The sequence below is a fragment of the Lipotes vexillifer genome, unplaced genomic scaffold (assembly GCF_000442215.2).
Source record: "Lipotes vexillifer unplaced genomic scaffold, Lipotes_vexillifer_v1.1 scaffold422, whole genome shotgun sequence".
NCBI classification, from domain to species: Eukaryota; Metazoa; Chordata; class Mammalia; order Artiodactyla; family Lipotidae; genus Lipotes; species Lipotes vexillifer.
The window spans coordinates 1,306,411-1,322,695 of record NW_006779087.1 but is presented as its reverse complement, the minus strand read 5'-3'; the positions used below and the strand labels follow the sequence as shown (position 1 = coordinate 1,322,695).

General features: G+C 54.3%; 1 protein-coding gene across 3 annotated transcripts in view; it reads right to left on the bottom strand.

The window, feature by feature from the left end:
- ASIC1 (acid sensing ion channel subunit 1) overlaps positions 1 to 16,285 on the bottom strand; it is a 23,935-nt gene that overhangs the window by 5,133 nt on the left and 2,517 nt on the right. For 2 of the 3 annotated variants that reach the window (XM_007452281.1, XM_007452283.1), the window contains exon 3: positions 6 to 120. In XM_007452281.1, coding sequence (XP_007452343.1) covers positions 6 to 120 — 115 coding nt within the window. Of the gene's footprint in view, positions 1 to 5; positions 121 to 2,870; positions 3,528 to 16,285 lie in introns of those variants that run through there. The other variant, XM_007452282.1, reaches the window with a different exon arrangement.

The following is a 16,285-nucleotide window of genomic DNA, read 5'->3' as shown; positions in this document are numbered from 1 at the left end:
CTGCTGAATGTCCAGCATGATCTCCAGCCCATTGCCCGTCCCACCCTTCATGGTCTTCAGCCTGGGACGCCCATCTCGGCCAGAGTTGAAAGTGTAGCACTTTCCATACCGTGTGAAGACCTGGTGGGAGCAGAGCGGAGAGCCTGAGAGTCCTGCCAGTACCCTCTGCCCACCAGGGACTGTCTCCAGACCCTCCAACTGGTGGAGTTTCAGCCCTTCAGGAATGACCCCTCCTGAGCAGCCCACTCTCCATTTGTTCCCCTTCTCACCCATTCTGTCCTTCTTTTCCCAGCTGTGTGCCCTGGAAGGCTGAGCCCTGTGGGGTGCACTGCCTGTGCTTCTTTGCCACCTGGATGGGCTTTGGGTTGGGTTTGACCAATGGGAGGTATCAGTAAAGGATCAGAGGACAGAAGGAGGGAGAGACCAGGGTATTTATCTGCAAGTGTTCTCAAGGTGGCTTAGACCCTTCGTGACCACAAATTCTGCCAAGAGGGCTCCCTGCATAGCACTGTTGCCTCTTGGTGTTCCTTTAGCTTGAATATGACAATTTCCCACTATTTCTAGGTGCCTCAGTCCCCCTCACTGGTTTCCTTAACTCTGCCCACAACTCTATAAACAGTCCCTCTGTTAGTCTTTTCGACTAAACTCTCCAAGTGTTAACCTTTTTCCCGCTGGGACCCTAACATACACACCTCCATCATCTGGAGCCCCTCACTGCCTGGTCCCTCCTTGGGACCCTCTCCTCAGGCCCAGGGCCTTCTGAGACTTCTCTTCTCTTCTCCTGGATTTCACCCCGGGCATCTGGAATCCTGCTCTCCCCAAGACCAAGCTATGCTTTATAGTTTCCCCTGCCATTAGTCCCTTATGTCCATCACTGTTCCCTTATCACCAGAACCTGAACATCCAGGACCTGGCATGTTCGTCAATGCTGGCGCAGAACTATGAGGGCTGCAGAAGGGATCTCAGCTCTGGGGGCAGTCCCCCGTCTCCATGCCACAGAGCAGCCCTTATTGCAGCCCTGAGTACACAGCTATGGAGAGAAAAGTGAACCTATTCTTTTTTTTTTTTTTTTTTTTTTTTTTTTTTTTTTTTTTTTTTTTTTTTTTTTTTCTTGCGTTATGCGGGCCTCTCACTGTCGTGGCCTCTCCCATTTGCGGACCCCAGGCTCCGGACGCGCAGGCCCGGCGGCCATGGCTCACGGGCCCAGCCGCTCCGCGGCATGTGGGATCCTCCCGAAACGGGGCACGAACCCGTGTCTCCTGCATCGGCAGGCGGACTCTCAAGCACTGCGCCACCAGGGAAGCCCTGAACCTATTCTTTATGGCCCTTTCCCCACAGCTTCCCAGAATGCCTCCAGGTTTCCACAAATGGGGTGAGTGTGCTTCAACTACTGAGAGATGGTGACAGAGTCCACCAAGCAAGTCATGAGGTGAATACAGACACAGCCCAAAGAAAGAGAGAGGCAGAGTGTCAGGCTAGACTGAACAGGGAGGCAGTAGGGATTACTAGTCAATAGAGTTTTTGCTCCCTTCCCCCTTCCTAGAACAACCTCCTCCTTCCCCCTCTGGAAAAGAAAACCAGTGCTATCCCCCATTTTGTGGGTGAAGTCCAGAGAGGAGGTAGAGAGAGAACTCCTAATCCCCCAGCTCCACTACCAGGCTTTGTGGCTGGCCACAGGGTCCAGGCTGGACACGCATCCCTGTCTACCCCCCTCCTGGGGATGTGTCCTGGTGGCTGAGGCCAGCTGGGAGCTGCAACCTTGAGCTGGCTCAGAGGGCTGTGCTGCTGGCCGGTGGGCTGTGCTGCCACCTGGTGGTGCTGCCTGAGAAGTGCCTGCTCTAGCCTTAGATCCCGAGAAAGCCAGGTTGACCCCTTCCTTGGTCCATGTTCCTCTACCTCCTGACCTGTCCGAGGCCCAGTGGCCAAAACCTCCAGGTTCCTGTCTGTCTGTAGTCAGCCCAAGATGCACTGATATGATGACACCCACCTGCCCCTGCACTAGGGAAACGGTGGGGGACTGAGAGATGGGTGTATGGGAAGGGAAGGCCTGGCATCTGGCACTCGTAGGGGACAGAAGGGGACCTGTTGGGCCAGACGGAACTGGAAGCTGAACTGGGGAAAGGATGGGGTGCTGCTTGGTTCCTCAGCAGGGAAGGCCCTAGACTCTCCTAGTGAGGGCTTCCCCTGGGAAGAGGGTCCCTGGCCACTTAGAGCTGGAGGGGGGAGTGGGGAGGATTTAGAGGAGGCCTGTTATTCTCCCTCACCACACACACACACACACACACACACACACACTCACACACACACTCACACACACACACACTAGGAGGAGCACAGGAAGACCACATGAGGATGCTGCTAACAGGCATGCTGGGGTGGAGGGGGGATATCCCCAGCCCTCTGCCTCCCTTCCACACCCTTCTCTTGCACCTCCAGAGACCAGGGGGCACCTGCCCCAGCTCCAGTCCAGGGGTGATAGTCAACATTGTTAAGGCCAAGCATAGGCACCCACCACCAGATCAAAGGTTGACCTCAGCGATAGATTAAGGTGCTGACCCTGCTGGATCGCAGAGAGGTCTGGGAAAGGGCTGGACATGCTGGAGGATATTCAGGGAGACACCAGGGGCCTCAGGGCAGCAACTAAATACCAACTATGTGTTTCAAGAGTCTAACAGGGAGGGCAGTACTGGCACAGCCCTGGAAATAGAGCCCAGCTGCAGACCCTGGGGCTCCCAGGCAAGCTCCGGCCAGGCCTCTCTCACAGAGGGTGGGTGGTCCAGGTGAGGTGGGGGGGGCGGCAGGATGGTTACCAGCCCCAGGAGGTGACGGTCAGGGTGAGCCATGGCAGACACTTTTGGGCACCCACTCACCACTGAGAAGTTGTGAGGGCCACAGGGCCCCCCACAGTAGGAGCAGTAGAGCAGCATGTCCTCCAGCCGGTGGCAGGAGCGATTGTAGAAGCGCTGCAGGTTAAAGGGCTCCCCAGAGAAGGCCTCGGGCCCCGGCGGGGCGAGGGGCACCCCGGGGTCATCGCTTTCATCCAGCCCCAGCATGGGGGCCAGGTAGAGCAAGTCGGGGTAGCTGAGCTGGGACAGCCGCACGGCATTGGTGTTGCAGAGAGTGACCGCCGGGAAGGCCAGCTCCGTCGTGGCCACTTCATCTAGCAGAGTCACATGCGGGTAGCTGAGGTAATAGGCAACTCGATCCCCAACCTGGCACAAGAAGGCACCCAGTGCCAGGATAAAGGCCGCTGCCCACAGGGCCTGCCGTGGCCCTGGACCCCCTTCCACAAAGATGTGGCTGGCTCCATGAAGGGTGCAGCTGTTGGCAAAGGCCACCAAGTCCATCGGTAAGTCCCCCTCTCTGGCCCGCTTCCTCTCTGCCTCCTTTTCCTTCTCTTCTCCCTCCTTGTCTGATTCTGAGTTGTCCCGCTGTTGCCACTGGTGGGGACCCCGAACATCTCCCAAGGGCCCTGGGGCCTCCTCTCCAGAGGAGAATGACACAGAGCAGAAGATCTGGATGGGCATCTCCTCCAGGAGGTGGGCAGGAGAACGGGGGAGGAGGTGTGGTCCTAGGCAGCGTCCGGCAGCCCTCTTGCCAGGTCTCTGCTGCCTGGCTGGCCGTCCTCCCTTGCCAGGGCCTCTGTGGCAGTGTGGCTGAGGCGGGGAGGGGCTTAGAGAGCAGAGGAGGACCAGCCTGCCCTGTCAGGGAGGCGGCTGTCTGAGCCGATGAATAATTGATGGCTGTGGGAAAGGGAGGCCGAGGGAGATGGAGAGGAGCGGGCCGGAGCCCCTTTCCCTGTCACCAACTCCAGCAGGACAGACAGGGTCGAGGACAGAGTGGAAACGCTTGAAAAGCCCGAGGGCTCCAGGGGTGATGGGACCTAGCAGAGTCCTCTGCTCTCACTGCCACGACGTGGGCCAGCAAGGGTCTCTGCCCATCCCCCAAGACACGCACCCTCAGGCTCCCTCTCACCCTCCAGTCCACCTGCCCCTCGCCTTCCCACCCCAATTCCGAGCCCTCTGCCCTCATTCCCACCTGGTCCAGTCATTCTCCTGAGTTATCTGAGCCCCACACTCTCTCGGCGCCTCTAATTAACCTCTACTTCTCTAATTCCCCCTGACTTGGAATCTCCCCGATTATTTTATGGAGCCCCCCAGTTCTCCCCATACACCCTTACACTGCAGTTCCCCTCGCATTATTCCTCCGGTCCTCGGTTCCCTTCTGATCACTGCGCTGACCACAATTTACTTTCAGTTACTTCCTGAACCCCTGGTTGCCCCGAACCCCTACTCTCTCCCTTGACCTCCGGTTTCCCTCCAGCCATCCCTGAGGCCATCGATCCTCCCCTGACCTCCGCTTCAGTCAGCACCCCACCACCACCACGCTGAGCTGCACTCCCTCTGTGGCTTGGGGGGCAGCCCAGGTTCCATTAGCAGAGGTCTCTCGCTGACCACAGACTCACTTATGGCCAGTTCCTGGCACTGGGGGGAGGGACCCTGTCTCTTGCAGCTGAAAAGCTTCCTGGCAGATCACCGCTCCCCCTCCCATCTTGCCCATCCCCTAACAGTCCAGGAGAGCAGGTGGAGGAATTCTCTTCTGGTGGGTGGAAGAAACTGAGCTCAGAACCGGTACAGGGTCCTGGGTCAGGTGGAGAGTGTTGGGAATAACCTGGGGTACCCCAAACCCTAAGCCTCGCAGATACCCCCAGCCCCTCAGCCTCTGAGGCCCCTCTCGCTCCCAGTTGATCAGTCCCTGCCCCCAGGCCCCTGGCCCCTCTGTGTGCTCTGATTACTCAGGGCCACTGGTTGAGGAACTTGAGCCAGCAGCCAAGTCTCCAGGGCCTAGAAGGTGACCTGAGGGGAGGGGAGGGAGGGAGGGGAAACTATTAACCCTTCCTCCACAGAGCCAGAGGAGGACCAGTGGGGGTCAGACAAGTCTACTTGGGCCTTTCCATTCCTTAACCATCCCACAGCCCCAGGCTCCTGCCCCCCTTTCCCTCCCCCCTCCCTGCTCCCACATCTCTTCCCTCCTCCATTTGCATGCAGAGAGCCTGGAGTGTGTTGGGGATGGCAGGCAGGATGCCAGGTTCTAGCAGAACTGGCTGATGTGGGACCTCTGGCCTCAGCTTTGCTGCCAGGGACACAGAGGCCCCGGAAGAAGAGCAGCCTTTGAGATCTGGTCCCTCTCCATCCTTATGCCATTGCCCTCAGACTGGTCTCCCACTCTTTTACCTAAACAACCGCCTCCCAGCTGGTCTCCCTAACTCCCTGCCTCCCTGCAGTTTCTCCCCACCTTTAGTCCATGCTATGTAATTCCGACCACCCTTCCGCATAAAGACCTTCTCTCACTCCCCAGTGCCTCTTGGTAAAATTCAACCCCCGCCACCCCGGACCTACACGGCCTTGGCAAGTCACCCTCCAGCCTTACCTCTCCACCCCTCCACCCCTCCACCCCACCTAGTCCAGGGTCCAGCATCCAGCCACCATGTCCTTCTCCCATTCCACAGACACACGAGGCTCATCCACAGTTCCATGGCTTCCCTGGACTCCACTTGGAGAATTTCTACTCATTTTTCAAGACCCTACTCACAGGCAACCTCCTCCGAGAAGCCTTCCCTGACTGCACAGGGCATAGTTAGTGCCCACTCAGGGAACAGACTGAAGGGTCCAGTTCTGCTCAAGTCCCTTCAAGTATGAGTAGTGATCACTAGCTCCTTAAGGACACGACTGTGAGAATGAAAGAGCAGGACCCGGGGCTTCCCTGGTGGTGTCTCTTCTGGTGGGTGGAAGAAACTGAGCTCAGAACCGGTACAGGGTCCTGGGTCAGGTGGAGAGTGTTGGGAATAACCTGGGGTACCCCAAACCCTAAGCCTCGCAGATACCCCCAGCCCCTCAGCCTCTGAGGCCCCTCTCGCTCCCAGTTGATCAGTCCCTGCCCCCAGGCCCCTGGCCCCTCTGTGTGCTCTGATTACTCAGGGCCACTGGTTGAGGAACTTGAGCCAGCAGCCAAGTCTCCAGGGCCTAGAAGGTGACCTGAGGGGAGGGGAGGGAGGGAGGGGAAACTATTAACCCTTCCTCCACAGAGCCAGAGGAGGACCAGTGGGGGTCAGACAAGTCTACTTGGGCCTTTCCATTCCTTAACCATCCCACAGCCCCAGGCTCCTGCCCCCCTTTCCCTCCCCCCTCCCTGCTCCCACATCTCTTCCCTCCTCCATTTGCATGCAGAGAGCCTGGAGTGTGTTGGGGATGGCAGGCAGGATGCCAGGTTCTAGCAGAACTGGCTGATGTGGGACCTCTGGCCTCAGCTTTGCTGCCAGGGACACAGAGGCCCCGGAAGAAGAGCAGCCTTTGAGATCTGGTCCCTCTCCATCCTTATGCCATTGCCCTCAGACTGGTCTCCCACTCTTTTACCTAAACAACCGCCTCCCAGCTGGTCTCCCTAACTCCCTGCCTCCCTGCAGTTTCTCCCCACCTTTAGTCCATGCTATGTAATTCCGACCACCCTTCCGCATAAAGACCTTCTCTCACTCCCCAGTGCCTCTTGGTAAAATTCAACCCCCGCCACCCCGGACCTACACGGCCTTGGCAAGTCACCCTCCAGCCTTACCTCTCCACCCCTCCACCCCTCCACCCCACCTAGTCCAGGGTCCAGCATCCAGCCACCATGTCCTTCTCCCATTCCACAGACACACGAGGCTCATCCACAGTTCCATGGCTTCCCTGGACTCCACTTGGAGAATTTCTACTCATTTTTCAAGACCCTACTCACAGGCAACCTCCTCCGAGAAGCCTTCCCTGACTGCACAGGGCATAGTTAGTGCCCACTCAGGGAACAGACTGAAGGGTCCAGTTCTGCTCAAGTCCCTTCAAGTATGAGTAGTGATCACTAGCTCCTTAAGGACACGACTGTGAGAATGAAAGAGCAGGACCCGGGGCTTCCCTGGTGGTGCAGTGGTTAAGAATCTGCCTGCCAATGCAGGGGACACAGGTTCGAGCCCTGGTCAGGGAAGATCTCACATGCCACGGAGCAATTAAGCCCGTGAGCCACAACTACTGAAGCCTGTGCACCTAGAGCCCGTGCTCCGCAGCAAGAGAAGCCACTGCAATGTGAAGCCCGCGCACCTCAACGAAGAGTAGCCCTTGCTCACTGCAACTAGAGAAAGCCCGCGCGCAGCAAAAATAAAATAAATAAACTTAAAAAAAGAAAGAAAGAAAGAAAGAGCAGGACCCAGGGGCCGCGTGGAGAAACAGGAACCAGAGATAAATCACTGCAGAGATGAGGAGAGACCTCCCACCTTCAGCTGTTGTCCTCAGGCTTCTCCTGTATGAATCCGTGGGTTCTTCTGTTTCCTGTCCCATGCGCATTTTCCTCTTGCCTACGGGACCTCAGCTCTTGGAGGGCTTTGCGCATCCCCAGGATGCGTTTCAGAGGTGAGTTCCAGACTTGGGTTGGAGGTGGGCCAGCCTAGGTTGAGGCTTGGGCTGGGAAAGCTGCAGCATGCATCCCCACACCCACTAGAGGGCATCGTTCCCCTCCTGCAGCCTTTCTGGAAGAGGTAGATTGAACTTCCAGAGGGAAGAAACTAAGGCCGGGAAGCTCCGGGTACTTCAGCAGAGAGTAGGGTGTGCACACACGGAGCAGCTTCAGAGGACAGCAAATCTGGTGTGGCTGGACACTTCATCCCCACACGGACACAAAGACCTACACTGCACACCTACACAGCACTACACACAGACACACAGCCCTCTTGTGGGCAACGAAGACACACACACACACCCCAGCTGCACTTCCTCCCTCCTCCATCCTCTAACATTCTCTCCTCCTCATCTCGATCTAGTAGACAAATCCACATTTTTCACAGTAATGGGGAGGTGAGGAAAGGATCAAGCAGCACACACAGACCCCAGAGTATACACAGAGGAGAAATACCCAAGCAGACACGCTCGCAGAACAACGCTCAATTTTGAACCCTCTATCCAAAGATGCGACCCCTCCCCACATCACTCCCTACCCAGCACGTCTCTTAAGCTGTGTGTGGCCACCCAGTGCTTTCTGACTTTCTCCACATCTCTTCCTGAACTCCGGTCACCCCTCACATCTGTGGAATGTCTCCTGCTTTTCAACTGATGCCTCAGGGGATTCATATACAACCCAGCAGAATAAGCAGGTTTGAGTAATTTCACCCCATTTGACAAATGAGGAAACTGAGGCACAATGACCTGTTCAAGTCTCGCGGAGAGCAAGTAGTAGGCTTGAGACTGGAAGTAGGTCATCCCTCTCTAAATCGATCCCTCCCTTTTCTCCATTCTTTCATTCACCCATCAAATATTTCCTGAGTGTCCCTGTGCTGAGGACACATGGAGAACAGATAAGGGACTGGGTCCTTGTGGAGCTTATTATCTAATGGGGGAGAGTTTTTTAAAATCAGAAAAATAAATATTTAATTGCCAACTATGATAAGTGCTATGGAAAAAATAATATGGTTCCATGGAGGTGAATGACAGGGGGATCTGAACCAGACTGGAAACTGAGGAAGGTTTCTCTGAGAAAGTGATATCTGAATTGCCATCTAAAGAATAAGGAGCAGTGATTAGGTAAAGGTCTGTGAGTGTATGTGTTGGGGGGCGGGCGGTATTCCAGAGAACAGAGTCAGTGCAAAGGCTCCGAGAGGAGAGAGCTGAGAAGAGGAGGATATAGCCGGAGAGCAGGCCCTTAGGGCCTCGAAGGCTGGGTAAGGATTCTGGTCCCATTCCCCATGGAAGGATTTCAAGTGATCAGAGCAGTGTTTTGAAGAGACCACTCTGGAGGAGCCCGAGGGATTCTAGAAGTCCTGTTAGGAAGCCACTGCAGCGGTCTAGGTGAGACATGGAGCAGTGGGGTGGCCTGGAACAGGGGGATGGAGTAGAGATGTCTGGGAGTCAACACTGGCAGACCTGGTAAGGGAGGCGAGGGAGATGGAGTGTCAGGGATGGTTTCTAGTTTGCATAAGTGGGTGAATGGCTCACTAGATCAGGAACACAAGTACAGGACTAGTTTGGGAGCTAAGATGATGAATTTGGTTTGGCACATGCTAGTTTCTTAGAGCCTTGGGGAGATCCAAGTGGAGATGTTAAGAGGGAAATTGGCCACTGAACTGATGCTAAGAGGAGAGAGCCGGGCTGAGACAGACATTTGGCAGTTGTCGGTGTGTAGATGGTAATTGAAATCACGAGTGAAGACGAGACTGCTCAGGAATAGAATATAAAGTTTTTTTAGAAGCGATAGAGAGAAAAATGGCCTGATATGGCAGTATCCACCCAAGCTAAACAGAATCCTAACCTATGACTTAACCACAGCTCCTAGTTATATACCCAAGAGAAATGAGTGCATATGGCAACCCAAAGACATGAACAGGGATGTTCACAGTAGATTTATTTATAATAGCCCCAAACTAGTAACAACCCAAATGTCTAGCAAGAGTAGAATGGATAAACAAATTGTGCTCTATTTACATAAGGCAATACTACACAGCATTGAAAAAGCACTAACTACTGCCATATAAAACGAGACTGAATCTCACAGAATAGTCATGGGCAAAAAAAGACAAACACAGACATGTATACACTGCATGGAGGATACGTATAGTCTAGGAAGTTCAAGAACTGGTGAAACTTATCTCTACTGACAGAAGCCTGAACGTGGTTAATTCCTGTGGGGTAGTGTTGACTAGGAAAGGGCCCGAAGGAACTTTCCAGGACACTAGAAATGTTTTACAATTTTATACCAGTGTAAATACATACCGATGTAATATGTAAAATATTACATTGTAAGATACACCAATGTAAAAATATACTAATGAAAAATTCATCAAGCTGTTCCATTAAATCATAGCCACACAATTTAAGGGAAGAGGAAAGCTTGGGATTGAGACTTGAGCAGTGTCAACATTTAACAATGTTGGAAGTGGAAGAGCATGAACTGGCACAGAGGCAGGAGTGGCTAGACAAAGGAGGAAAATCAGGAGAGTACCGTTGTTAGGAAAGAGAATAGTGCAAAACAGAGGTGGTGGTCAAACATTTTGAATGATTTTGAGACATCAAGGATAAAAAATGGTTGTGGGTTTTGGAAATATGGAGGTCACTAGCGGCCTTAGCGAGAACCATTTTGGTGGAGTGCTGGGGCCGGGGGAGGAAGGCCACCCGAGTGGATTAGAGAGTGAGATGGAGATGAGAAAAAAATGGAGACAGTGGAATCTATACATCAATTTTAAGAATTCTGTCTGTGAAAAGAAACAGATACTGTGGGAGCTGGAGGGGGCTGTGGAGTTGAGAGATGTTTGTTTATTGGGTTTTATCTTAACCTAAAGCCTGGTATATAGTAAGTGCTCAATAAATATTAGCTGTCATTATAGCTATACATTTTTTTTAAATTTATTTATTTATCTTTGGCTGCATTGGGTCTTCATTGCTGCGCGCGGGCTTTCTCTAGTTGCGGCGAGCGGGGGCTACTCTTCACTGTGATGCGCGGGCTGCTCATTGTGGTGGCTTCTCTTGTTGCGGAGCATGGGCTCTAGGCGTGTGGGCTTCAGCATTTGTGATGCTCAGTAGTTGTGGCTCGCAGGCTTAGTTGCTCCGTGGCATGTGGGATCTTCCTGAAGCAGGGCTCGGGCCCGTGTCCCCTGCATTGGCAGGCGGGTTCTTTTTTTTTTTTTTTTAGAAGCCCGGTCTTTTCTTCTCAATGTCACGGTAAATCCCTTAAAGCTGACTTGGGCTGATTCTTATCTATGAACTTCACAGTACCTGGGAATTTACCCAGTGAGATTTCAATAGCTGTGTCTCCTCTGCATGCAGGGAACAAAATCAGGCATTTCCACATGGCCAAGTGCCTCCGCGCAGTCGGTCCAGGCCGGCAGGGCAGGTGGGTTCTTAACTGCTGCGCCACCAGGGAAGTCCCTATAGCTATACATTTTAAGATGGGAGAATCTTAAGCATGTTTCAGTGTCAATCGGAAGGTTCCACTGGAGAGGGAGAGACCGACTACAAAGGAGGGAGAGGCAGAATCTTTAAGGTAAAATTCCCATAAAGATAGAAGGAGATCAGATGGTAAGAATAGGTTGAGATTTCAGCCTAGAAAAGAGGGACGTTCCCCTCTGGGGGCAGGTACCCAGAGGAGCGGGGAGATCTTGTCTGAGACTTCTGTCTTCTCTGTAAAGTGGGAGGTGAGGTCGTCTGCTGAGGGTGAGAGGGGGGCTAGGAAGGGTGGTGGTTTGAGAGGCGTAGAAAAATTTACAGTAATCACTGGGGAGAGCGAGTTGACGGGAAAACACAGTGGGGTTGCCAGGGCAGCACTGGCATGTTGATCATGAACACAATGTGATTCCAACCATGTGACTTCCTCTGGTAGAGTGTGGCTGAGGAAGCCAGTGGTGGGTCCATCTAAGGTTGGGACTTGGCTAAACGGTGCAATGAAGAGGCAGAGAAGTTACAAGATGGTGTACTCAAACTGAGGCTGGGGTTCTTCTCTTTTGCATCCTGTTTTTTTTCCCTTCCTGCCTCATCACACCACCTCTTTACAGAGCATGGGCAGCTGGGGAGCCGGGCACCCTCCTCCACCACACATCCCTGCTCCTATGGTCACGCACGAAGAACCCGGGCTTAGAAGACCTGAGGTCAAGGCACCCACTCTGTCATTTACTGGCTGTGTGGCCTCAGGCAAGTCATGTAACACCTCTGAGCCTCAGTTTCCTCATCTTTCAAATGAAGGTATTAACATCTTCCTGCCTCCCAGAATTATGAGGATCACAGGAGCTAAAGTAAAGGGCATCTGTAAACTGCAAAGCGTGACAGAAAGAGAAGATTAATTTGGCGGGTATGTGCTCTGCGTGGGGCCAGAGGTTCGTGGGCACACGAGCTCTCTCCTGCAGACACATGAAGAGAGCTGTGTGTGCCCTGTGCACATCCATCCGTGTGTCCACGTCTGCATTCTCCCACTCTCAGACATGCACAGGGAGGTGCACATGTGTGCTTGCACACCTGGGGCACACGTGCAGTGTGTGGTGAGGAAGCCTGAGTTGTCTGCTCTCCATGGTCGAGGCCACTGCAGCAGCCTCTCCCCGAGGGATGTTCCCAGCCAGGCACGAAGAGCCGACACACCAATCAGAGACACTCGATACTCAGCTACACAGCCCAACCTCCCAGGCCTCCAGGACTGTCAGCCACATCGAGGGGGTGCAGATGAGAGGAGTGGGAAAGGGTTTTCTTTCCAAGAATTCATAGGAGCTCAGAAAAATCACAACTTGCCCTCCCTCTCCCTCAGGAGTGGCCTTAGAGAGCCTGGAGTGAGAGTCTCTGTCCTTAGAGCTTCTTAAGGGAACTTTCCCTCAAGGTGACTACACAGCAGTTTCATGTTTGTTTTAAATTTTTCCACGAGGAAGATATCTGATGCATGTGTCCAGGAAACGGTACTGCACACCCATTCAACACATGGGCCAGCGGGGGGTGCTTAGCCAGAGTGGCCCAGAGGCTGAAGGAGAGGCTGCCCCTCGGCAAAGAATAATTTAAAAATCCATTTACAGCCCCCTTTGCTTACAGGCTCTGAGAAATGGAGCCAGATAAAACTATGCCCAAAATAGAACCCAGGAGTCCCAGACGCATCCTCCACCCAAACCAGGCTCCATTCTCCTTCGAGCTGTCTCCTTCCCTGCTTTGCCTCCCAGAATCCCCACGCCAGAGTTCTGACCAGAAGGTTCTCAGCCAGAGGGTACGGACATACAGGGTACAGACGTACAGTAAGGGAAGGCTTGTGCCTCGGGAACCTGACCAAAGACCATGACCCTTGCTGGAGAGAACTAGACTGGTCATAAGCTGGGAGAGGCTGGGCTGGGGGAGACACCACACAGTCTGTAGAACTGAAGTTTCTCTCTTTCTTTCTTTTAGGCTGCGCTGCACGGCTTGTGGGATCTTAGTTCCCCAACCAGGGATTGAACCCAGGTCCTCAGCAGTGAGAGCGTGGGGTCCTAACCACTGGAAGGCCAGGGAATTCCCAGAACTGGCGTTTCTGAATAGCTGAGCTGGGCTGGGGAGATTGGAAGGACCCCACCTAGATGTGGAGGGTCCTCTCATCCCTGGCACGTGATTCTCTGCTCCGAAGCCCTTCGGCTTCCCTTAGTACCACCCTGCACTCTGAGCCTCCCGGGAGTGCCGCACTTGGCTCAAGGCTCCCTGAGGGCAGGGACAGGCTCCGCCTGTTCACCGCCGCCCCCTGGTGCCCAGCACGAGGCTTGGCACTTCCAAGGGCCTCTCAGTGACGGGAAGGAATCAAGTGGAGCTCGACACTCCCACCCCCAGCCCCTCGTGCCTACTATTCAGTCTCCCTCACCATCCACGAGGAATTGAAACTGCCTTCCACAAAGTTGAAGCGTGCTCCCAATCCGGCTCCACCCACAGCAGAAACGTTCTGACCTCTGTGCAGGCCCCCCCCTCTGCTTCCTGGATGCACAGCACGTGCAGTGGCGGCCCTACCACGGAGCTCTCCGCAGGCTGGGACCGGAGAGAGCCCAAGCACTACTCTTCCCACCCCTCCACTTCCGGCTCCGCCCCCAGAGCCGCTTACTTACATCAATTCCCTATTACTTTAGCCAACAGCCGGAGGTCAATTAACTGAGAGGAGCCTCTTAGCTGACAGCAGTCTGGGAGAGGGGCAGAGTCAGAAATGGCGAGGGATGGGGGAGGAGAGGGAGGAGGTGAGAGAGGAAACTGAGTCACCTGAGGGAGGTGTGTGTGTGTGTGTGTGTGTGTGTGTGTGTGTGTGAGAGAGAGAGAGAGAGAGAGACCCCAATGCAGGGTCCCCTGGACCCTAGCTGGAGGGAACAGACCCAGGTAGTGAGGTCGGGCCCTCCCCAGGTCTGAGCCGCTGTGGGGTGGTGTGATGAGGGGTGTCAGTGAAGGGGCAGAGCCGGCCCTGGGGATAAGGAAGCTCCCACTGCTAGTCCTGGCTCCCTGGGACCTGCCATCCCTGGCTCTCCTTGTTTAAGATGACCTCTCCCTCCAACTTCTGGGTCTCAGGATCACCCTTCTTTTAAATCAGCGTCTCACCTCCTCCAGGTGCTCCAGAAGATTCCTGTCCACCTCCAGAACCTTGGGGGGATTTCTTTGCCTACCTCTCCTCTGGGAGATTGCCCCCACTCCAGGGTCCCCTGGACTCTTGTCCTCCTATCCCTTGTCCCCCAATTCCACCCTCTCCTGAGAGAATACTATCCCCACTGCATACCAACCCCCAGGATTTCCATTCTCTGCCCTCCCCTTCCATCCCTTCCAGGGTTCAGAAATGAATTCCCACTTCTCTCCCCCAGGCAAAGGCTCTGGGACTCAGCTGGAAGAGGGGGGTGGCATAGGGCAGACTAGGCCACCATCTGCCAGCCCCCTCCCCTTGGTGCTGTTCAGTATTCCAGCCACATCGGAGCTCCCACTGCCAGGGACAGATAAGGTGCAGCTGGAGGCTGGCACCAGCTGCGACTGTGCTCTCCCCCCCAGCACCCCACCCCTACCGAGGCTTCGGCAGACAGCTGCACCCCCGGGCCCCCTCCATGGAACCCCTATCCTGCCTTGGCCTGGCTGGCCTCAAAGCGGGGTGGGAGAGTGGAGCCTCAGACCCTGTTGCCCTGGCAACCAAGCACCCCACCGAGAAGGAAAAGAGGAGGGAAGAGGGGACCTGTGGGTGGGTCTTTGGTAGCTCTTTTGGTAGCTCAGGAGAGAGCTACTGAGGCCTACCCAGTTGGGCTGCTGGGGGGTCACCCTTCCTATTGCCCTCTGCCTCTTCAGTCCCAAAGGGTTTTCAAACCAGTTTCTCCCAGATTTAGCCCAGGTTCCCCCCACTCTCCCAAGCTGACTCAGCCACAGCTGGGGGATGGACTTGGCCAAACACCTCTTGGACCACATTCATCCCCTGAGGTTCAGCTGGATTCAGAAGCACATCTGGGGGGAATGCGTGTCGCTGCTGACCCCCGCCATGGGAGCTGAGGTGTCTAAGGGACCAGAGGATGCCCTTCCTATGCCCCCTGCACTGTCCTCCAGTAGTAAGATTCCTATTGTTGGATGATGGTCGCACTTGGAACCCACAAAAGAGTCCACATGTGCCTGTGCACACTCTTTGAGCTGGACTCGGACCCCCAGTTAAGAACCTCTGCTCTCAAGGCAGCAGAAGATGCCAAGATGGCCTCCCCTAAGCTCTCACCTGAGAGAGAGATGTTTTCGGTCAGTGCCTCATCTGTCCAGGGCCTAGACACACGCCTCGTGTCCTAGCAGAGACCAGCAAGGATGGAGAGGCAGATGTTAACTATGGGACCAGGGAGAGCAGGGGGAAGGTGAAGCATCAGGGAAGGGCTATCTGTGCCCCTTAGGACCGAGGAGCTGGAGGAGAGGGCCGGCGCCAGGGAGATGTCAGACGTGGACTCACAATGAGACGCCCATCTGTGTAGGGACGTCTCTCATGGGCAGAGTAGAAAGGGGCTGTTGAGGTCAACCCGAGAGGGCAGAAGGAAGGTCTGAGAGGTTTGGGTCCAGCTACATTCAGGGTCAGGCCTTTGACATGGGCTCAGAGACAGCAAAAACCTGGTCCCTGACAACCCAGAACCAAGAAGTGCCAGTGTTGGGCCTGTGGGATCCTAGCCATGTATTTCTCCCCAAGCAAGAGAAAGAACTCACACTGCTCCAGAACTTTGTGAACCAATCATATCTCCATCTGACTGTGTAGGGTTGTCCCCTCAGACAACATGGACCAATCACATTTCAGGGTCTCCATTTCCATGAACCAAACATATCTTAGCATCACCACTTGGAATCTTTCTGGACGTGAGGGACAGATGGAGCCTCAACTGTATACTTTCTATGAACTCCACTTTGTTCCTTAGCACCTTCCCAGGTCGAGCCAAGCAATTCCCTTCCTCATCCAAACACTACAAACCGTTCAATCTAATGGGTTTTCTCTATCTTTCTTGATGGTTCCTTCTGCTTGTGTGTGGGGTATTTTGCAGAGGAGGAGGGCTCTGGCTTTCACTTCCACCATCAACTACAGTTCTACTAACCCTTGGGAATATAGTTGGTGAGCCTGGGAGCCCTTTGGTCTTGGGCCCTGGGGAATCCAGCACTCTCCTGTTTTGAGGAAGGAAAAGTGGGAAGGAAATGGTTCTTGCATCATGCTAAGCTCCCTATGAGCTTGGCTCAGCAAGGACCGTGGTCATGTAAACTTTGTCCAGCAGTATTGACAGAGGCCCGTGAAACTGGTCTCAGATAAAGGCTTAAAGAGA